General features: G+C 39.1%; 1 protein-coding gene and 1 pseudogene across 5 annotated transcripts in view; both read left to right on the top strand.

Annotated features, from left to right (window-relative positions):
* The window catches only part of HECTD4 (HECT domain E3 ubiquitin protein ligase 4), a 190,698-nt gene that overhangs the window by 61,074 nt on the left and 106,907 nt on the right, over positions 1-22,717 (top strand). For all 5 annotated transcript variants that reach the window (XM_059040502.2, XM_059040500.2, XM_059040501.2 and 2 more), the window contains exons 7-10: positions 339-509; positions 12,331-12,523; positions 16,746-16,904; positions 21,940-22,053. In XM_059040502.2, coding sequence (XP_058896485.1) covers positions 339-509; positions 12,331-12,523; positions 16,746-16,904; positions 21,940-22,053 — 637 coding nt within the window. The remainder of the gene's footprint in view (positions 1-338; positions 510-12,330; positions 12,524-16,745; positions 16,905-21,939; positions 22,054-22,717) is intronic.
* On the top strand, positions 21,010-21,345 carry LOC136792736 (large ribosomal subunit protein eL36-like; annotated as a pseudogene).

Here is a 22,717-nt window from a genome sequence, read left to right as displayed (position 1 = left end):
ATATATCCCCATATCCCCTAAAAAACTTTGATTTTAATAAATGTTTGATTAAACATGCATGCATAGCAGATTCGAAGTGTTTAGTAATACTTTTTCCTATTAAAATGTAATTTGAATTAATCTCAGGAATCTTTTAATCTATTGCATGGCCCATTGTATGAACTCTTATTTTTCTGTCATGTCATTTTCACATATTATTCTTAGAGATAAATGTCAGTTTTATTTTGACCAGGAGGCCTATTGAATTCTCTTCTTGGACTTAATGGCATTCATGATGAACTGATAGAATCAGAATTTACATGTCACACTAATGAAGTTTCCCTCCCTTTCATATCCAGGTGTGCCAGATGGTGCCAATGCCAGCCAATCACCTCCCTGTGGGCAGCACTATGAGCACCGTGCACCTTTCTTCAGATGGTACTTACTTCTATTGGATCTGGTCTCCTGCCAGTTTGAATGAGAAAACACCTAAGGGACATTCTGTCTTCATGGACATTTTTGAACTTGTGGTAAGTTTCACTTTCTCATTTTATGTCTTTGCAGAGACATTTTTTACTTGCTTTCTTTTTATAATTGGTTTACAAAGGACCTAAGAAACTTGGAGTACTTGTACAGTGTATTCACTCTTGCCTCAAAATTGACTTTTCTCTTGGATGTCTTTGAAGATTTCTTTGTTTGGAGTTGTATGACACAAATAAAGGCAAGGTTTTTGAAGGTTAATCTAGCAACAGAGTGGAGATAAGGATAGTTAATGTGTAGACAGTGGGGCTTTTAAGTAGAAATGCTCATAAGCTTGTTGGAAATTTGGAACTGAATTGCACTAGCAAGATTGGGTCTACAGAAGGATACTGGGAGTCCCCAAGAGAGATGACAGTTGATATTGTGAGAAGGCAGTCATTCATTCATTCATTAGATATTGGCTAAGTATCTACTGAGAACCAGGCATGGTGGTATCTAGGTGGTGGGAATACAGTGATGGGCAAGGGGGACAGGACCCTTGCTCAAATGGAGCTTGTATTCTGGCTGGTGGGTGGGTTGAGTTGTGGTGGTGGTGGTGGTGGTGGAGAGACCAAACATTAGCCATAAACAAGTGAACAGATATGTGGACAACATAATTTGAGGTAGTGAAGGAAAAGTAGTAGCTAACCAGTTGAAGAAGTTGGGGAATAGGGAGGAAAGCACATGGTAGGAAAGGGAGACCACAAATGGAAAAGCTCTGTGGAGGGAGCGGGCATGTGTTTTATTGGAAATGACAGCGGGCCAGAGTGGTTGAGTGCAGAGAGAAGAGCTTGGGGAAGGAGAGACTGGAAACCATGATGGTCCAGATCTGCACTGTCTAATATAATAGCCAGTAACCACATGTGGCTATTTAAATTAATCAGAATTAAATACAATTAAAACTTTAGTTGCTCAGTTGCATTAGCCACCGTTTCAAGTCCTCAGTAGCCACATGTGGCTGGCTAGTGGCTACCATGTTGAACATCAAAGATAGAGAACATTTCCATCATTGAAGAAAGTTCTGTTGGACAGCACTGGTCTAGATAATATTTGTAGAGACTTGTAAAGAAAAAATTGCCCCAAGCCAGGTCTGTGACAAAACTTTTTCACATAATGTAATTTACAGCCTCCTTCTGGGAAGAAATTAACATTCCTGAAGGAAAGAAAAAAAACACTGAAGCAATTTCTGATAAACTTTAATGGGGTTAAAACTTGTTCTGGGAAAGAAGTCATCCATCCTGCCAGTTAACTGTCAGTCTAGTAACCTTTAACTGTACATTCTTTTTTTTTTTTTTTTTTTATCTAGTTTCTCAGTATTCTCAAATCATTATCTTTTCTTATAAAATGTCTTAGCCAGAGTGAGTCTTTGAATTGATCTGCTAGAGATTGTACTACTAGAAGATGTGTTCATAATTAAATTGTTAGAAATGCCTTTTTTTTAAAAGTTGTTTTTAAACAGACCTAATGAGCTAGTTAAAAGATTTAGGTCTTTGTCCTAAGAATAATGGGAAAACATCAAAGAATTTCCCTTTCCCTTATATGCTTTTGTTAAATTAAAAAATATCTATATCAAAGAAAAACATGTACATGGATTAAGACTTCAGGTAGCACATCTAGGCTCATAATGAAAAGTGAGAGTCTCTTGCCCCATCCCTAGCATGTTCCTTATAGACAGTTACTTTAATGGTGTCAGCTTTTCCTTCTTCTGGTGGCTACTTTCATATTTCTAAGTAAAAGGCTTATATTGCTGTTTCTTGGTTTACTAACCCTATATTTTGTGTGTGTGTGTGTGTGTGTGTGTGTCTGTGTGTGTTTTGCTCTTTTTGTTTTTTGCTGTGATAGATGAGCATTTGGCTCAGTTCATCTCCTTTCTTTCCTCCTTCTTCCTAATGTATTTATTTCATTCATTTTAATTCCTCTTTGGAGGAGAATATCTTTGTAACTTATAGTTAAACTTTTATTACTTGTTCCTCAGCTCTAGGTAGTATCTCTTGTCCCCCAACCTTAGAAGATGGAGATAGTAGTGTCCCTTCCTGTCTTTCAGTATGGGCAAAGCCAAAACTAAAAGTATATGTTCAGGGGAATCCCAAGAGAAAGAGATGATTCACCTGCCCCCAACCTTAGAGAGTCTTAAGAATTGGCAGCATAAGGTGTGATACAGAGCCATTATGAGACAGGGGTATAGACTGAAGTTTGCAAAAGGAACTGTCATCCCCCTTCCTGGTGCGCACAACATCTTTGCTCAGATGCTGGCTGCCCCGGCAAAAGTCTAGATGTTTATTCTATGAAGAAACCAAACCAAACCTGAAAAATTGATCCCAATATACTGACATTGTGGTTCATCTAAGAAAAAGACTTGCTGCCCCGGTGAATCACCCACAAGTGATGCCTTCCAGTAATCAAGCCTCAACTGTGTGCATAGTATTCCTGACTAGTGCTGAACTGTTAAAGACAGGCACAAAAAAAACCCTAAACAAACAAAACCCAAAACTTTGGAGAGGTATGAGTGTGGAGGGGAGAGAGGAATAGATTTTAAAAGGTTGGCAAAATAGTGATAATTATTGAAGCCAGGTGATGGGTACATGGGGAGCTAATTATACTATTCTTTCTTCTTTTGTGTACATTTAAAAATTGCCCGAATAAAAAGTTCTTTAAAAAAATTTAAAGCAGACCACTGAGAATCTCTAGACAAATAAGGAAAGTCTCCAGTTCGGAAACTAAAAATAAGAAAAAGAAATCAGAAAAACAGCTAATAGAGTAAAATAAAACTTCATAAGCACTTACTACTCTGTGAGATATGAGAAGGTATTGTATTCATAAAGCAGAACAGGATGTCATGAAAAAAGAACTATCAGAATGAGAAAGAGCTCCTGGGAATTTAAAACTGTGATTGTCAGAGTTTGCAAATTAATAAAAGGATTAAAGATAAGAAATCTCCGGGGCTTCCCTGGTGGCGCAGTGGTTGAGAATCCGCCTGCCGATGCAGGGGACACGGGTTCGTGTCCCGGACCGGGAAGATCCCACATGCTGCGGAGCGGCTGGGCCCGAGAGCCACAGCTGCTGAGCCTGCGCGTCCGGAGCCTGTGCTCCGCAACAGGAGAGGCCACAACAGTGAGAGGCCCGCGTACCGGAAAAAAAAAAAAAAAAAAGAAATCTCCTAGAAAGTAGGACAAATAAAGAACAGTAAATATGAGATGATAAAAGACATAAAGGAGTAATCCATCTAAAGTCTTGGTAACAGGAGTTCCAAAACGAGAACAGAAAATAAAGAGGAAGATATGATCAAAGAAATAATAGAAAAAAAATGTCAGATTGAAGGACACTGGTGTCCAGATTAAAAGGTATCCGGCACAGTGAGTGAAAAATGTGCATACTGTGGCACATCATCTTGAAATTTCAGATTATCAGGAACAAAGAGGATTCTAAAGCTTCTAGAAATAAAATAAAATCATGTACAAATAATGAAGAATAAGAAAAGCACCAGGCTGTTCAATAGCATTACTGGATGTGAAAATGGGGCAGTACTTTCAAAATTCTGAGGGAAATCAATTTCTAACCCAGAAGTCAGTAGTCAACCAAAGTATCAATCAGTTGTAAAGACAACATAAAGATATTTTTAGACAGATAGTTATACAATCAAAAGCCCATCCCTGACCTGGAGGAAATAGAACAACTAAAAGCCTCTGCCCGTGGCATGGAATAAAAAGCTGGGGAGGAAGGAGCCTGCTCTAGATTAAAAGAACAACCTTTGAGTCACTTTTGGAGTCTGAATCAATCAAACCAAATGTAGAAAAAAAAAATTTGGTGACAATTTGGAATTTGAATATAAAATGAGAATTAGAGGAAACCAAGGGGTTTATCCTTCTTTTTAAAGTATGATAATGGCATTGTGATTATATAAGAAAATGTCCATATTTTTAGAGATGTGTAGTAAAGTATTCAGAAGTGGAATTACATGATGTCTAGGACATGCTTTATTTATTTTTAAAAATTTTTACTGGAGTATAGTTGATTTGCAGTGTTGTGTTAGTTTCAGGTGTACAGCAAAGTGAATCAGTTATACATATACATATATCCACTCTTTTTTAGATTATTTTCCCATATAGGCCATTACAAAGTATTGAGTAGAGTTCCCTGTGCTATACAGTAGGTCCTTATTAGTTATCTATTTTATATATAGTAGTGTGTATATGTCAGTCCCAAGTCTGGGATATGCTTTAATATGCTTGAGCAAAAAGAGATGGGTGGGTTAAACAGATTTGGCCGTATCTGGTTAATAGTTGAATCTGGATGATGGATATATGGAGGTTCACTATACTATTCACTATTTTTGCATTTTTGAAAATTTTCATCATACGATAAAAAATTCTTAAGCATCACCGGCCACTAGTTTATCAGCTTCTAAGATGCTGACTTGGGGGACTTGGTGGTCCCGTGGTTAAGACTTAGCCTTTCAGTGCAGGGGGTGCGGGTTCAATCCCTGGTCAGGGAGCTAAGATCCCACATGCTTTGCGGCCACAAAAGCAAAAACATAAAACAGAAGCAATGTTGTAACAAATTCCATAAAGACTTTAAAAAAATGGTCCACATCAAAAAAAATATTTAAAAAATAAAATAAAATGCTGACTTGGGAAGGTAAACATAGATATCTATCTGGCTTTCTGCCTATGGTACTTTCACAGAAGGGAACACTGTGTAGCCATTAAAAAGCATGGGGCAGATCTGCATTGATTGAAGTAGATTAATTTCCAAGTTATATTGTTTAGTACAAAAAGCTAGGTTCAGAGCACTATGTGTAATCACTACCTGCTGTGTGATAGAAGTTGTGGCTGGCGGGGAGGCGCAGATTCTCTCTGAAATTGTCCTTCTCCTATGATAACAGCTTTCTTCTCTCAGTGGATCACTTACCACAGTGTACAAATACATGAGAGGATATCCAGCCTTGAAAAATCAAAACCAACTCCCTTGACCCACACCCGCCTCCACTCCCCTATCTTTGGCTCCCATTTATAGCAATATGCTTAGAAGAGTTTATTTTTACTGTTCTGTGTTCTTTCCTCCCATTCTCTCTTGAACCTGCTCCAATCAGTCTTGTATCCTCATCACACCACCAAAACAGCTCTTCCCGAGTTCATCAGGGACTTCCACAATAGTCAATTCAAGGGCAACTGAGTTTTCTTTTTACTTGACCTTTTAGCTGTATTTAATGTGGTTTCACCCCCTCCACCATTCTTGAAACGGTTTTCACTTGGACTTTGGGACACCCATAGGACTTCTCCTGTCACTGCTTGTTCCTGCCCACCCTGTCTTCCCTACCTCTCAACAGTCACGGGCACCACGACCTATTTCCAGGACCCTTTCTCTCTACTCTATCTGCTCTTACTCCCTTGTGGATCTCATCCTGTCTTGTAGCTTGAAACACATCTCTGTACAGATAATGCTCAAATTTGCTTCTCAGCCAAAACCTATCCCTGAAGCTCTAGATGCATATTGATGTGGGTGGGTGTTTGTATATGCACAGAATATGAGACTTTTCCGGTTGGAAGTCTGATAGTTCCCTCACGCTAAACATGCCCTTTACCAAACTCCTGATTTTACTCCAGACCTGCTTCTCCTGCAGGCTTTCCCATTTCAGTTCATGGCATCTGTGTCCTTTCAGTGCTGGCCAAAGACCTTTGGTGCCCCTCTCTACTCCTCTTTCTTTCCTTCCCAAATTCCATGTCCAGTCATCATATGCTGTCTGCTTTACCTTCAGAGTGTCTCCCAAATCCCATTCACCTCTGTAAAGGTACTGTGTGATTTGGGTACCCTCTCACCCCACTCTAGCTACACCTGGCCAACTTGCTGACATACAAACACACTGAATGTGCTCCCCCCTCTGGACCTTTGTGCTGCATTGTCATCGCACAGATAACCAAATGGCTTATTCTCACTTTTTTTAGGTCTCTGCTCAAATATCACCTTATCAGAAAGACCTTTCTGACCATTCTTTATAAATTATTTTATGTAAAATATAATCCTGTCCCTCCTTATCCCTTTTACCTTGCTTTTTTTTGTGTGGCTCTTATTACTGCCACTTTATTTGCTTACTTATTGACTGTCTACCTTGCCTAGAATGTCAGCTCTGGGACAGGGATTTTTTTTTAAATATTTTTATTGGAGTATAATTGCTTTACAATGGTGTGTTAGTTTCTGCTTTACAACAAAGTGAATCAGTTATACATATACATATGTTCCCATATCTCTTCCCTCTTGCGTCTCCCTCCCTCCCAGCCTCCCTATCCCACACCTCTAAGTGGTCACAAACCACCTAGCTGATCTCCCTGTGCCATGCGGCTGCTTCCTACTAGCTATCCACCCTACGTTTGGTAGTGTATATATGTCCATGCCACTCTCTCACTTCGTCACAGCTTACAGTCCATGCTCTAGTAGGTCTGCGTTTTATTCCCGTCCTACCCCTAGGCTCTTCATGACATTTTTTTTTCTTAGATTCCATATATATGTGTTAGCATACAGTATTTGTTTTTCTCCTTCTGATGTATGACAGACTCCAGGTCCATCCACCTCACTACAAATAACTCAATTTTGCTTCTTTTTATAGCTGAGTAATATTCCATTGTATATATGTGCCACATCTTGTTTATCCATTCATCTGCTGATGGACACTTAGGTTGCTTCCATGTCCTGGCTATTGTACATAGAGCTGCAATGAACATTTTGGTACATGATTCTTTTTAATTTTTTTTTTTTTTTTTTTTTTTTTGCGGTATGCGGGCCTCTCACTGTTGTAGCCTCTCCCGTTGCGGAGCACAGGCTCTGGACGCACAGGCTCAGCAGCCATGGCTCACGGGCCCAGCCGCTCCACGGCATGTGGGATCTTCCCGGACAGGGGCACGAACCCATGTCCCTTGCATCGGCAGGCGGACTCTCAACCACTGTGCCACCTCCTACTTTTATATCCTTTTTTTTTTTTTTTTTTTTAACATGACTTTTTGAATTATGCTTTTCTCAGGGTATATGCCCAGTAGTGGGATTGCTGGGTTGTATGGTAGTTCTATTTGTAGTTTTTTAAGGAACCTCCATACTGTTCTCCATAGTGGCTCTATCAATTTACATTCCCACCAAACAGTGCAAGAGAGTCCCCTTTTCTCCACACCCTCTCCAGCATTTATTGTTTCTAGATTTTTTTGATGATGGCCATTCTGATCAGTGTGAGATGATGTCTCATTGTAGTTTTGATTTGCATTTCTCTAATGATTAATGATGTTGAGTATTCTTTCATGTGTTTGTTGGAAACCTGTATATCTTCTTTGGAGAAATGTCTGTTTAGGTCTTCTGCCTATTTTTGGATTGGGTTGTTTGTTTTTTTGTTACTGAGCTGCATGAGCTGCTTGTAAATTTTGGAGATTAATCCTTTGTCAGTTGCTTCATTTGCAAATATTTTCTCCCATTCTGAGGGTTGTCTTTTCGTCTTGTTTATGGTTTCCTTTGCTGTGCAAAAGCTTTTAAGTTTCATTAGGTCCCATTTGTTTATTTTTGTTTTTATTTCCATTTCCCTAGGAGGTGGGTCAAAAAAGATCTTGCTGTGATTTATGTCATAGAGTGTTCTGCCTATGTTTTCCTCTAAGAGTTTGATAGTGTCTGGCCTTACATTTAGGTCTTTGATCCATTTTGAGTTTATTTTTGTGTATGGTGTTAGGAAGTGTTCTAATTTCATACTTTTACATGTAGCTGTCCAGTTTTCCCAGCACCACTTATTGAAGAGGTTGTCTTTTCTCCACTCTATATTCTTGCCTACTTTACCAAAGATAAGATGACCATATGTGCGTGGCTTTATCTCTGGGCTTTCTATCCTGTTCCATTGATCTATATTTCTGTTTTTGTGCCAGTACCATATTGTCTTGATTACTGTAGCTTTGTGGTATAGTCTGAAGTCAGGGAGCCTGATTCCTCCAGCTCCCTTTTTCTTTCTCAAGATTGCTTTGGCTATTCGGGGTCTTTTGTGTTTCCATACAAATTGTGAAATTTGTTCTAGTTCTGTGAAATGCCACTGGTAGTTTGATAGGGAATGCATTGAATCTGTAGATTGCTTTGGGTAGTATAGTCATTTTCACAATGTTGATTCTACCAATCCAAGAACATGGTATATCTCTTCATCTATTTGTATCATCTTTAATTTCTTTCATCAGTGTCTTATAATTTTCTGCATACAGGCCTTCTTTAGACAGATTCAGTGACAATTTGACTCCTATTTTGTCTTGTTTATGTCTCTTCCTAAACATATAGTCAGTATAGTAACGGACACATGAGGTCCCTCTCCCCCTTCACCTGATGGGTTTATTATTTCCTTTAAATTATGATCTGGCTGATTGAGATGCCCTTCATTCATCCTGTGTTAATCCAGTGCCTTGTCTGGGTAGCAGGGTAATAAGCCTTTGTTTTCAGGGTGCTTACGTTAGAGTGTGGGGAATGAGTAAGAAAGGAAACAACAAGAACAAAATAATTTCAGCAAGTGATAAATGCTGGGGAGAAAATAAAACAGGATAATGTGATAGAGAGTGAGGGGGCGTGGAGGTGGGGAGCCGCTCCAGTTTGCCTGGCAGATAGGGCCATTCTAAGGAAGGACATTTGAACTGAGACGAGAATGATGAGAAGCAGCCATCCATCCTGCCAGAGAGAGCAACCAACCATCCCCATTGGCCTGGGCCTGAGAGATTTCTTGGGACATGGGGCTTTTCAGTGCTAAAACCAGGACAGTCTCAGGCAAACCAGAGCTAGTCCAGTCCAGGAAGAGGGATAGAGATCAGCAAGTACAGGCCTAGCATACAGGCATTTTGGAAGGGTGACAGAAGGCACTGCGGCTGAAAGTGTGGTGAGAAGGGGGGAGCAGAGGCAGGCCAGCCGGGAGATCAGTGGATATTGGACCCCGTGGACCTTACCAGTAGGTTGGATTTTATTATAAGTGTGTTGGGAAGCTGCTGCAGGGTTTCAAACAGGGAAGGAGACGGTTTTATTTACATTTGTAAATAAATCATTGGCTGGTGTGTGGAGAGTAAAGCATATGGGGTCAAAGTGGAAACGGGGAGACCAATTGAGAGGCTGGATGGTCATCGGGCTTGAGGTGGTGGCTTGGACCAGGAAGGGAGCCAGAGGGAAGCTTCTCATTGTTACTAACTCTGTGCTGCTTCTTACTCCTCCCAGGCTCTTCCCCTCCTTTCTAAATCAGTAATAGCTTTTTCATCCCAAAGAGCTTCTTAGCTAAGTACAGAGGTTCCCAGATTTACCACTTGGACACCAAAGCCCAGTCCTCCTTGCTTCTCACAGGCACTTTATCAGGTTTTCTTTTCAGTATTTTCAAAGTACTTGAACACAATGATATAATTTTTTTTCTTAAGTTATCTGTTGTTTTTCTCATAGAGCTAGTCTGGGTAATGCTTTTGAATGCCAAGTGATTGATTTTTATCTGGATGCCTTTGAAGGGTCATATTTAGAGTTGTGCAACATAACTAGAGCTATACTTGGTAAAGGGTAATTTAGCTGGGGTGGGTTGGGTAAAATGACATGGTAAGATGTGGACGTGTTAAATTTTAGGCGACAGCAGGCTGCTCCAGTCAAAATGCTGGGGAGTGGGAGGCAGTTGGAGAAGCGGCACTAGATCTCAGTATCATGGCTGGGTCTGTATATAGAAATGTGGGAGCCACCTCGGAGAGATGGGATTGGATTTGGGCCAGGGCACCGATTTGTTTACCCAGCAAAGCTTCAAGTATTTACTGCGTGCCTCTGAGTGCTAGAAATATTTGGTGAACAAGGCAGGCAGGATCCCAGCTCTTGGGGAGCCAATAGTCAGTTGTGGTGGGGAAGGTAGAAGGTCAAACAATAAATGAATTAATGAGTAAAATAATTTCAGAGAATGGTAAATGCTGTGCATATAAAACTGGGTGATGTTCTCTGGCTTGTGGGGGGTGGGTGGGTGGGTGGGGGAGATTCCTCTTTAGGTTGGTAATCATAGAAGGCCTCTTTGAGGTGGTGGCATTTTACCTGAGACCCAAATGATGGGAAGGAACCAGCCACACATAGGAGGATCTAGGGACAGAGTGTTCCAGGCAGAGGTCTTAGACACCGGAGGCTGGGTCTAACTCTAAGCAAACTCCCATTTAGGTAAGTGGAGATGGGAACCAGCAAATAAGAGGAGAACAAGGAGGGCAGGAACTATCTTGGCTTTGCTCATTAGAAGAGTCCCTTACACATAGGTAAGTGTTCACGTTAAAAAGAAACAAACTGGGATTGTGTTCTACCACCGAGACTGAGGAAGGACAACCTTAAGAGTTCTGGCAGCTGTGGCACAACCTACACGGAGGTCAAGAAAAAGGTTGATTTTGGTTTTAGGTTACTCTCGGCCCATCAAGAATGTCCACTTGTTAGAGCGAGCTGAGTTAAGTAGCTGCAAAGTGTTAAAAAGCAGAGGGGAGGAAGTAGAAACAGCATTTCGAACTCTCTAAGAAACTCATTCCCTTACCATTTGTGAATGTCTTGTAAAAGCCTCCCCCCACCAGGTCCAGCCCCTCTGGGAACCTTGCCTGGCTGTGCTCCTCAATTTGCTCTCTTTCTCTTGCCTCTTCTCTGCTACCACCCTTTCACGTTGCACTTCTTTTTTGCTTTTTTATTTGCTTCTGGAAGCCTTGCTGCTTTATACTCCTGTTCTCTCTTATCTCTAGTCCTGCCCACCTTCACTAGCGGCATCTGTTTCTGAGACTGCAGCCAGATCCAGGAGCCTGGGCCTGGAGGGGGCAGTGGGTACAGAGGCTGCATGAGATATATTTGAGACATTTGACAGCGAGTGGGAGTGGAGAAGAGGGACGGTATTGCAATGGGCTACCAAGGTTTTGTTTAAGATCTCAGAGGCCTGTGAATATTTGACACCAGGAAATCAGAGAGGGAGACGTTGAGCGTGAAGGGTCAGATGGGAGATAACTGAGGGAGCCGTTAGAGAGGAGGCAGAGTGCTTCTTCCTTAAATAACATGAGGTGCAGTGCTTCTTCCTCTGGATTAAGAGGAAAGGAATAAATGAGGCTGGATACAAAGATTCTTGAGTGGGAAGAGAGATGAGTGGGAGCAGCTTATAGTAAGTGGTCTGGATCTTTTTAGCAATAAAGAAAGCCAGGTGGTCTGCTTAAAGCCAAGCTCAAAACTTGGTGAAGGAATTTTGGAATCACCACTCCAGAGATTTTGCTGGGGAGTAATCAAGTGATGAAGGAAGAACTGCCAAGTACCAGCAAGGATCCAGTTGAAGCTGGCATATATTTTTAGCAGACAAAGTCTCCCTTTCTCCATGATTGCTCTGCCAATACCCGAGCAGCTGGGGCTAGTGTTGACTGCTGTTAGTACAGAGTTTGGATTTTAGCCACTAATTATATTTCAAGAAGGCATTATCCTCATAGTTGTACTTAATGGTAAATCAAGATCTGATTGATTTGTTTTCCTTTCATCTTACTTCTACCTGTCAGAAGTTTGTAATTAGTGAGAGCTGCCTGTGGAATTCAATATAAGGAATTTTAATCAACAGCCTTTCATAGAACCTATTAAACTTAACTCATTACTTTTAAAATCTGGGCTATTATGAAAAATGAAAGAAAGCTCTCAAACTTCTCATAGGCTTCCTTTTGTTCTCAGTTTCTGTAGAGCAGTTAGGTTTTGAGGTATACACGTACTCAGGTACAATTTTGGGAAATGTTTTTGAGTAACCAGATGACAATAATACACTTCTCAAGTAGAAATTTGCTAAATGAATGGAAACAGTTATCATTTAAGGACCTCTTTTTCTTTAAATATTAGGTTGAAAATGGTGTATTTGTAGCCAGCCCGCTTCAGGAACGCACAATTCTAATGAGAAAAGAGGGTGAGTCTGCAAAAAGCATTAATGAGATGCTTCTGAGCAGACTTTCACGCTACCGAGCCTCGCCATCCGCAACGCTGGCTGCCCTTACCGGCTCCACCATCTCCAACACCCTGAAAGAGGACCAGGCAGGTAGGCTGCCCTTCGCTTTTCATGTTTACCTTGTACAGCTCCATTCAACTATATTTATTTTTAAGACCTTATTTTTTAGAACAGTTTTAGGTTCGTAGCAAAAGTAAAGGAAGGTGCAGATTTCTCGTCTACCTCCTGCCCCCACACATGCACAGCCTCCCTTATTATCAACATCCCCACCAGAGAACCACCAGAACCCACCCTGACACATCATAATCACCCAGAGTCCATAGTTCACCTTAGGGTTCACTCTTGGTCTTGTACATTCTGTGGGTTTGGACAAATGCATAATGACATGTGTGCATTATTATGGCATCATATACAGTGCATTTATTGCCTTAAAAATCCTCTGTGCTCTACCTGTTCATCCCTCTCCACCCCCCAAGCCCTGGCCACCACTGATCTTTTTATTGTCTTCATAGTTTTGCCTTTTCCGGAATGTCATGTAATTGGATTTATACAGAATGTAGCCTTTTCATATTGGCTTCTTTCACTTAGTAATATGCCTTTAGGACTCCTCCATGCCTTTTCATGTTTTGATTCATTCAGCTTGTGATTAGTGCATGCTGCCTGTGGAATTCAGGCAATACTTGTTATTGAGCACTTACAGTGTGCCATACAAAGCACTTTGCTTTACATAGTTCACCGTTTTAAATGCCCTTCCAGTCATTTTTCATTTTTTTTTATTCTAAGCTAATACATACTGTTGGCTGTGGACATGAATTAGCATGAATCTGTAATAATTTAAAGCAGCTCTGTGTTTAATTGTAAATACCTTATCATTACTTTTAGTATAAACTGTTTTCACGTTTAGCATCTGCTTCATGAATGTAAAAAAACTCACATTTAGCATCATCTTCACTAAATACATTCTTTTTTTTAAACATCTTTATTGGAATATAATTGTTTTACAATGTTGTGTTAGTTTCTGCTGTGTAACAAAGTGAATCAGCTATATGTATACATATATCCCCATATCCCCTCCCTCTTGCATCTCCCTCCCACCCTCCCTATCCCACCCCTCTAGGTGGTCACAAAGCACCGAACTGATCTCCCTGTGCTATGCAGCTGCTTCCTACTAGCTATCTGTTTTACATTTGGTAGTGTATATATGTCCATGCCACTCTCACACTTCGTCCCAGCTTACCCCTCCCCCCTCCCCTGTGTCCTTAAGTCCATTCTCTATGTCTGCGTCTTTATTCCTGTCCTGCCGCTAGCTTCTTCAGAACCTGTTTGTTTTAGATTCCATATATATGTGTTAGCATATGGTACATGTTTTTCTCTTTCTGACTTACTTCACTCTGTATGATGGACTCTAGGTCCATCCAGCTCACTACAAATAACTCAATTTCATTTCTTTTTATGGCTGAGTAATATTCCATTGTATATATGTGCCACATCTTCTTTATCCATTCATCTGTTGCTGGACACTTAGGTTGCTTCCACATCCTGGCTATTGTAACTAGTGCTGCAATGAATATTGTGGTACATGACTCTTTTTGAATTATGGTTTTCTCAGGGTATATGCCCAGTAGTGGGATTTCTGGGTCATATGGTAGTTCTGTTTTTAGTTTTTCTAAATACATTCTTGACCAAGAAAATAAGAGGCAAACCTTCCACAACAGAGGTTGCTTTTTCTGGAATTTGGCATTTAGTGTTTGCACTTTAATATTTGAAAATAGATCGTATGTTTACAGAGTTTGAAAGTGAAAACAATATAAAAGGTATATGCAGAGAAATCTTACTCTTGTGTCCTGGTATATTCAGTATTTGCCCCACCCTACCCCCTATAGGTAGCTCTATTTATTAGTTTTTGTTTATCCTGGCAGAATTTTTTTATGCAAAGAGAAATTAAATTAATTTAGAAAGACAAATTTATGTATTTTCATTGTCCTTCTTTTCTCAATAAAAAGTAGCCTTCTAAATACACTGTTCTGTACTTTTAAAGCAGGAATTCTTAACAGGGATAAGCCTTTCAGAGGTTCATAAACGTGCTCTCCCAAAGTTTTAAATAACATATGTATCATCATAATTTTTATCAGATTTTCAAGATCATTTATGACCCCCCCAAAGTCAAGAACCATTATTCTTGAGGAGTTTTCATATTACATATCAACTACATGAATTTATAACAAATCATGACCTGTAGTAAAAGATCAGGCTAGAAAAAGAGCCATGTATAGAAAAATGAATCTGAATTAATATATGTTTAATGAATTTAATGCAGTTTTATGCTTTAATCCTTTTATATATTGAAATGTTAGGAAGAGAAAATATTTGTCATTAATTCATTGTGAGACTATCAAATTTTAAATACTTATTAGTCCATATTAGAATTTAAGGATATTATTTTACTTCCACAGGTCTCTATTGTATCAATTGTAAGTAGGGAATTTATTAATAGTTGTTATAACTTGGGTATGTGGATAATTTGAATTATAGGAAATAGTTTGTAGAGGACAGTCCTATTACCTAAATAAACATTTTCCTGACAAGCTGAAGGCTTGATCTGGGTTTGTCCCTTGGGAGAAAATTGAATACTATCCTGCACAATAGAAATACTAAAAGAATGTTTGTTACATAAGAAAACATGGGTGATATCAGAAAGTGGACTCAGAAGGCAAGGGTATATTTAGAATCCTGTGAAAACTGGTATCTGTACTCTAAACATGTGATCTCACTCATACTTTTATGCATATTCTCTATGTATTCATTTAACCTGAGGTTGCTACATAAAAATTCACCCGTTATAGGCTAAGTGGACTTTTGACAATTAATTCAACATTCAGAGGCCCTAGGATTTTTTATTCTGTGATAAACTAATACCTATTACCACGTTAATAAGAGTATGTATATTAAAAACATCTTGGTGAAAACCACGATTATGTGGTTATGCTCTTTGTGTGGTTATGCTCACAAAGTTGCTAGTTTTTCGGTCGTTGCCCCTTTTGGCTTTCTTACTTATGGAAATTTATGCTACTGGATTTATGTCCTAAATGAAGAATATACTTGTTGGCAGCTTGGAATTTTAAAAAATGGACCTTTTTAGAACCACAGGCATTCAAAGCAAATGACAGATTAGGTTTCACGTGTCTAATTTTTCTAATCTAAACCATCTAAAGATAATTTTATGTCCATGTAGGCGGTCATATTTTATACCTTGACAGCTTCCTAGGTAAAACACTCTGACTTTCTGTTGCCGTAGTCAGTCTTCACTGGACTAATATATAGAAAATTGTTAAATTCACCCTACATTTTCAGATCTGCCAGTGACTAAGGGAAATTAAAGTACATTTTATACCTCTTGATTAGATACAATAATTATTTTCCTAATGACAGTGTATGTCACTGACCCTAAAAAAATATATATATATCATGGGTTATAAATTCTGCAGACATAAAATTATTTTGTGATACACATTGTGAAAGCTTTTATTAACTAGTTATGGGTTGAAATTTCTGGTAGATTCCATGTTCAGAGCTGTTTATAATGAATGTAATGTGACAAACCTGTTAACAATTTGTTCTATGTAAAATGAAAAGATCTCTACTGGAGCGGAGTTTCCTAGGGGGAAGCATGAACAGTAGGATTCTTCTTTTATTTTGAGATTTAGTCCATGTGAGGGTTCATTCTTTTGAAAGATTTTTATTTATTTATTTATTTATTTAAACATCTTTATTGGAGTATAATTGCTCTACAATGGTGTGTTAGTTTCTGCATTATAACAAAGTGAATCAGCCATACATATACATATATCCCCATATCTCTTCCCTCTTGCATCTCCCTCCCACCCCTCTAGGTGGTCACAAAGCACCGAGCTGATCTCCCTGTGCTATGTGCTGCTTCACACTAGCTATCGATTTTACATTTGGTGGTGTGTATATGTCCATACCACTCTCTCACTTTGTCCCAGCTTACCATTCCCCCTCCCTGTGTCTTCAAGTCCATTGAAAGATTTTTAAAAGACATAAGGACATATTGAATACTGGGAACACCTTTGAGAAATGTTCAGATCATGTAACCAGGAGGCTTGGGACCAGGCTGTGGAGACAGAAGCTCATTATTTTTCCCTTAGCTTATTATTTTTTGCTCTATTTTTTGAGTCTGAGTATATTCTTGTTAGAATTTGGGGCCCCTTTGTTATACTCTAATTTGGTTTGGTAATCAAATTAATCTGTGTGTCAACTATTTCTGCTCACCATTTTCATTCCTTTTTACCAGCAAATACTAGCTGTGGGCTTCCTCTAAAAATGCTTCGGAAGACGCCCATTTACACCTGTGGTACATACTTGGTGATGCTGGTCCCACCTCCAGGGGGATCAGGCAGCTCTGCTACCCGGTCTCTTTTTGGTGGAACAAGTGGTTTGTCGTCTTTAAAAAGTAAGTGAACTTTATTTGTGGCTCTTTTCCCAATTTGTCTCTAACTTTGAAATTTAAGGTTTTTCCTAATAGTGATTTTACACTTGCTCTGTTTACAGATGCTCTTCAATAACAACAAAAAACTTTATCAGTATAGTTATAGGCTAGGAGGAATTAAAAATAGAACTTTTGAAGGTGGTATAACAGTACACTTCTGAAAACTATTGTCCTGTAAAATTACTAGAAATAATAATGAGGTCAGGAAGATTTTAGGAAATAAAATATAATAATAAAATAATAATAAAATAAAATAAAATAATAAATAAAGTTGCCACTTTATTTACTGACACTGCAAGAACTCTACCCACTGGAGAGCTATGAAAATAAGTCTGTGAAATACCTCCATTTTAGGACACATAAAAATGTATATGATACAAAATAATATATGCAAAAATTCATTAATGTTAAGTGTACATATATATTTTTAATGTATTTCTTTTTTTAACATCTTTATTGGAGTATAATTGCTTTACAATGTTGTGTTAGTTTCTGCTGTATAACAAAGTGAATCAGCTATACGTGTGCTGCCACATAGCACAGGAAGATCAACTCAGTGCTTTGTGACCACCTAGAGGGGTGGGATAGGGAGGGTGGGAGGGAGACACAAGAGGGAGGGAATATGGGGATATAAGTGTACATATATTTTTATAAAAGAGGGAGGCATACTATAGTAATTAAAGCAATGTGATTTTGGCTTCAGAGTGGACAAATAGTTAAATTGAAAATAATATAGGGCTTCCCTGGTGGTGCAGTGGTTAAGAATCTACCTGCCAATGTAGGGGACACAGGTTCAAACCCTGGTCCGGGAAGATCCCACATGCCACGGAGCACCTAAGCCCGTGTGCCACAACTACTGAGCCTGTGCTCTAGAGCCTGCGAGCCACAACTACTGAGCCTGTGTACCACAACTACAGAAACTCATGTGCCTAGAGCCAATGCTTCATAACAAGAGAAGCCACCACAATGAGAAGCCTTCGCACTGCAACGAAGAGTAGCCCCTGCTCTCCGCAACCAGAGAAAAGCCCTTGGGCAGCAGCAAAGACCCAACTCAGCCAAAAAATAAATTAATTAATTAAATAAAAATAAATCAATTTAAAAAAAGAGAAAATAATATAGAATAAAAAAATGTTCCTTTTACATTGCCATTTTCTGTATTTCTTACCTTAGGGACATCATTTAACCCCTCTGAGCCTCAGTTTTCCCATCTGTAAAAAGTAAAAGGCTAATAGTATCTCACACCATTGTTTGGTGATCGTATGCAATAAAGTATGTTAGAGTATTTCTAAAAACAAAAACAAACCCCAAAAATTCCTTTTATATATGGTAGCACCTTTTTTTTAACATTCCTTTTTTTCCTTAAAATTTGTTTAGGCACATAAAATTAAAATGTTTTAAAATCAGTTTACTTATTTTCATTTCCCAAAATTTCATATTCTGCCTTTTTAAAATAACTTGCTTACAGTAATTCCATTGAAGGATTAAATTTCACATTTAGATGTTTAAAAAAGCATTTCTGGGCTTCCCTGGTGGCGCAGTGGTTGAGAGTCTGCCTGCTGATGCAGGGGACATGGGTTTGTGCCCCGGTCCGGGAAGATCCCACATGCTGCGGAGTGGCTGGGCCGGTGAGCCATGGCCGCTGAGCCTGTGCGTCTGGAACCTGTGCTCTGCAAGGGGAGAGGCCACAACAGTGAGAGGCGTGCATACTGAAAAAAAAAAAAGCATTTCTTACCCAAACTTTAACCTGCAGATGTAAATTTAACCGCAGCAGCTTAAATAAAACCATTTATCTAGTATCAACTTAACTTTTAGGCCATTTCAAGTAGTGGCAGGTTTTTGGGATTTAGATACTCATAACAACTCCAAAACTCTTCTGTCTTTACTTTTTAAAAATTAATTTATTTAAATATTTATTTTCTTTATTTGGTTGCACCAGGTCTTGGTTGCAGCAGGCGTGCTCCTTAGTTGCCGCTGGCTGGCTCCTTAGTTGCCGCTAGCTGGCTCCTTAGTTGCGGCCAGCAGGATCCTTAGTTGTAGTCAGTGGGCTCCTTAGTTGCAGCAGGCGGGCTCCTTAGTTGTGGCTCACAGGCTTCTGAGTTGCAGCTCACCAGCTCCTTAGTTGTGACATGCATACAACATCTAGTTCCCTGACTAGGGATCGAACCCGGGCCCCCTGCATTGGGAGCGCAGAGTCTTAACCACTGCGCCACCAGGGAAGTCTTCTGTTTTTCTTTTAGAATCAAATGGGTTAGACTTTTTCTCAACAGCCTGTTTTCCCTAACATGTGACCAGGATGCCCCCTTTAGCCCTCGGGTAAATGATGTAAATTTACTACTCTCTTTAAAAAAAAAAAAAATAACAGCTTTATTGAGTTATAACTTACATATTACCCCTTTAAAGTATACAGTTCAGTGGTTTTTTATATATTCAGAGTTGTCCAACCATCACCACAATCTAATTCTATTTAGATAGATATCTAAGTCTATCTATCTATCTATCTAAATATCTAATATCTAAATATCTAAATCTATCTATCTATAGATATCTGTATCTATCTATCTAATATCTTCTATCTAATTCTATCTATCTATTTCCATCACTCCAAAAAGATACCCCATACCCATTAGCAATCACTCCCTTTATCCCCGCCTTTCCCCAGCCCCTGGCATCTACCAATCTACTTTCTGACTCTATGGAGTTACCTATTCTGGACTTTTCAAATATATGGAATTATACAATGTATGTGCTTTTGTGACTGGCTTTTTTTTTTTTAAGCATAATGTTTCCAAGGTTCACCCATGTTGTAGTACAAATCATTACTTCATTTCTTTTTATGGCCAAATCATACTTGATTGTATGAATATAATCCATTGACTTTTGAGTTTCTGCTTTTTGACTGTTTTGAATAATGCTGCTATGAACATTCATGTACAAGTTTTTGCATAGACATGTTGTCATTTCTCTTGGGTATATGTGTAGGAGTAGAATTCTGGGTCATGTGGTACCTGTATGTTTAAGCTTCGGAGGGACTGCTAAACAGTTTTCCAGAGTGGCTGTACCATTTTAGAGTCTCATTAGCAATGGCTGCAATTTTTCCACATCCTCTCTGACATTTGTTATTTTTCTTTTTTTTTTTTAATAGCTGTACTCCATAGTGGGTATGAAGTGGTATCTCATTGTGGTTTTGATTTGCATTTCCCTAATAACTAATAATGTTGAACATCTTTTCTTGTGCTGATTGGCCATTTGTATATGTTCTTTGGAGAAATGTCTATTCAAATCCTTTGTCCCTTTTAAAATTGGGTTGTCTTTTTATTGACCATTAATCATCTGAAACTCTTTTTTAGTCTTCTTGGCATGGTTTTTTCCACTCAACTCAATTAGCCCCATTTGATTAAAACAGGCCTTTACGGTGCCATTTTTTTCATGAGGCTATAGCTTACCCAGTGATTCTATTTTAGACCAACAAATAAATAAATGCTTAAATTTCTTCTATGTCCTGTTCCACATTGGTCACTGTGGTGGCTACTCAGTGAGTGGGAAAAGTGGAGCTTGCCTTGAGGAGCTCATAGTCTGGTTGGGAGAAATGATGCAGGTGTGTGAAACAACTAGAAAATGATATACAATGCTGTATCACTTTCTGAACCATGGGGAGCAGATGTAAGTACTGCAGAATCAGAGGAAGAAAGGGTCATTGTTGAGTGGGGTAGAGGGGAGAGACTTCATGAAGTTTTGAGTTTAAGTCATGAAAAATGGCTATTATTCATGTAAGTGGCCATATAGGGGAAAGGCATATGCATGGTAAATACAATTAAAAAGAGATTTGGAGAAGACCATTTTGTTGGTGTGCAGGACAGAACAATAGAAAATAGAAAAGAAGCAAAGAGTACAGTTTAGATTATAGCTCAAGTCAGGCGTGATGAGAATCTGGATTACTAGGGTGATGGGAATAAGCAAAAGGAACTTGAGAGACAGTGCTAGAATTTTCTGTTGGAAAGTGGGTAAGAAAGTTATGTCAATAATGGCAGCTAGGCGCTTCTGCCATGGCAGCCATTGAAGAGCAGCCGCCATGGCTCCTTGCTGCCCCATGGCCGTGGGCCTCAACAAGGGCCACCAGGTGACAAAGAACATGAGCAAGCTGAGGCACAGCCCTGCAAGATGTGATCCAAAGGTGTGTGGCTTTGCCCCTTAGGAGCTGCATGCCATGGAGCGGCATGCCAGGGTCTCCAAGAACAAGCAGGCCCTCAAGTTCATACAGAAAAGGGTGGGGACATACATCTGTGCCAAGAGGAAGAAAGAGGAGCTGAGGAGTGTCCTGGCCGCCGTGAGGAAAGCAGCAGCCACAATAAAACCTTTACAGGAAAAAAGAAAAAAAAAAAAAAAGCAGATCCGTGATATATTTTAACTCATTTAATCTTCATAATAACTGTATAAAGTAGGTAACTTTTATTATCTCCACTTTACACATGGGGAAACTGAGAGGTTCAGTAAATTTCCCAGGGTCACACAGAAGTGGTAGAGCTGGAATTCAAATTCAGAATCCTAAAGCTCATGCTTGTCATCACTATACTTCCCTGTGTTAAGGGAAAAGGCCAAAGTGTTTCCAAGTTTTAGAGCCAGGGCTTGGAAGGATAGCAACTAAACATCCACTAACCTGTTTTGAGCACCAAATATATGTAAAGTATTTCTTGTAAATATTGTTACCTTGTGATATTAATAATCATAACCCCTCTTGCAATTACCCTTTTGACAATCTATCTTGAAAAAAACCTGTATGTAAAAGTTGCCATTTTAAAAACACGTTCAAAAATATGGTTCACTGTGTTAGAAAAGGCTCTTTTCTTTTTGTGGTCTTAATGTGTGTCTTTTGTCTCCTCATTGTTACCACCAATAGACAACCAAAAAAGATGTGATTTTTATAAGGTCTTGCTAAGAGGCTAAAGTTTAAGTTAACCATCATCTTAAGGCTTATTAAACAGCTTAATGTTTGTTTCTGAAGTCCTAGCTTCTAGCTTGGTGTATAATATTTCGGATGGTCAATTCACAAGTCGGGCTGATCTCATAGATGCTGCTGGAAGCTCATTGGGGCGTGGTGCTCTTGTACCAGGATTGGGTAAGAAATAAATGCCCACATTTATTTTCCTTGGAAAATTCAAAATTTAAGCAATTTCTCTTAAAAAATCTTGCTAATTCTCTATGGTATTCTAGTTTCCTTGAAAGAATTTTTTTATGCTACTCTTTAATTGTGAGGATTAATATAAGAAATTGTCATATGTGAAATTCCTCTGCATAAATTACTACTGAAGATACTGTCCATTAGGTTGTGTAATGTTGTCTATAACAAATTCTTCTTAAAGTTCATGCCATAAAAACGTTTCTTTCCCTTGAGGGATTAGTATACTTCTTATTGTTAGAAAATGAGCATTATGTTAGCACATTTGATTTTCTCTTTGCCTTGGCACCTAGGGAGCTCCTAAGTTTTGGGCTCAGTTACTAGGGCTTTTACTGTGTGTTAATGTTAATTAGTCCTGTTGTACCTGGGTTTTACTGTAAGCCACTTAAATCCTTTTTGGAATTAAAAAGGTCACATGTAAGTCAGTTATTAAAAACTTTCTGTTCCATGAGACTTATTCCATTCTCACATATGAGGTGAGCCAAGTAGACATTGAATCCTGCCTTCCTACTGAGCCCCAATCTAATGCTTTGCCAGCATTAGGGGGATGTGGGATGTGGTTTGCCAGCACTGGGGGGAATCCTTGCCCTTTCATTCGTTAGCA

This window comes from Kogia breviceps, chromosome 15 (genome assembly GCF_026419965.1).
Source record: "Kogia breviceps isolate mKogBre1 chromosome 15, mKogBre1 haplotype 1, whole genome shotgun sequence".
In the NCBI taxonomy this organism is placed as follows: domain Eukaryota; kingdom Metazoa; phylum Chordata; class Mammalia; order Artiodactyla; family Physeteridae; genus Kogia; species Kogia breviceps.
This window is presented reverse-complemented; position numbering and strand designations above follow the sequence as displayed.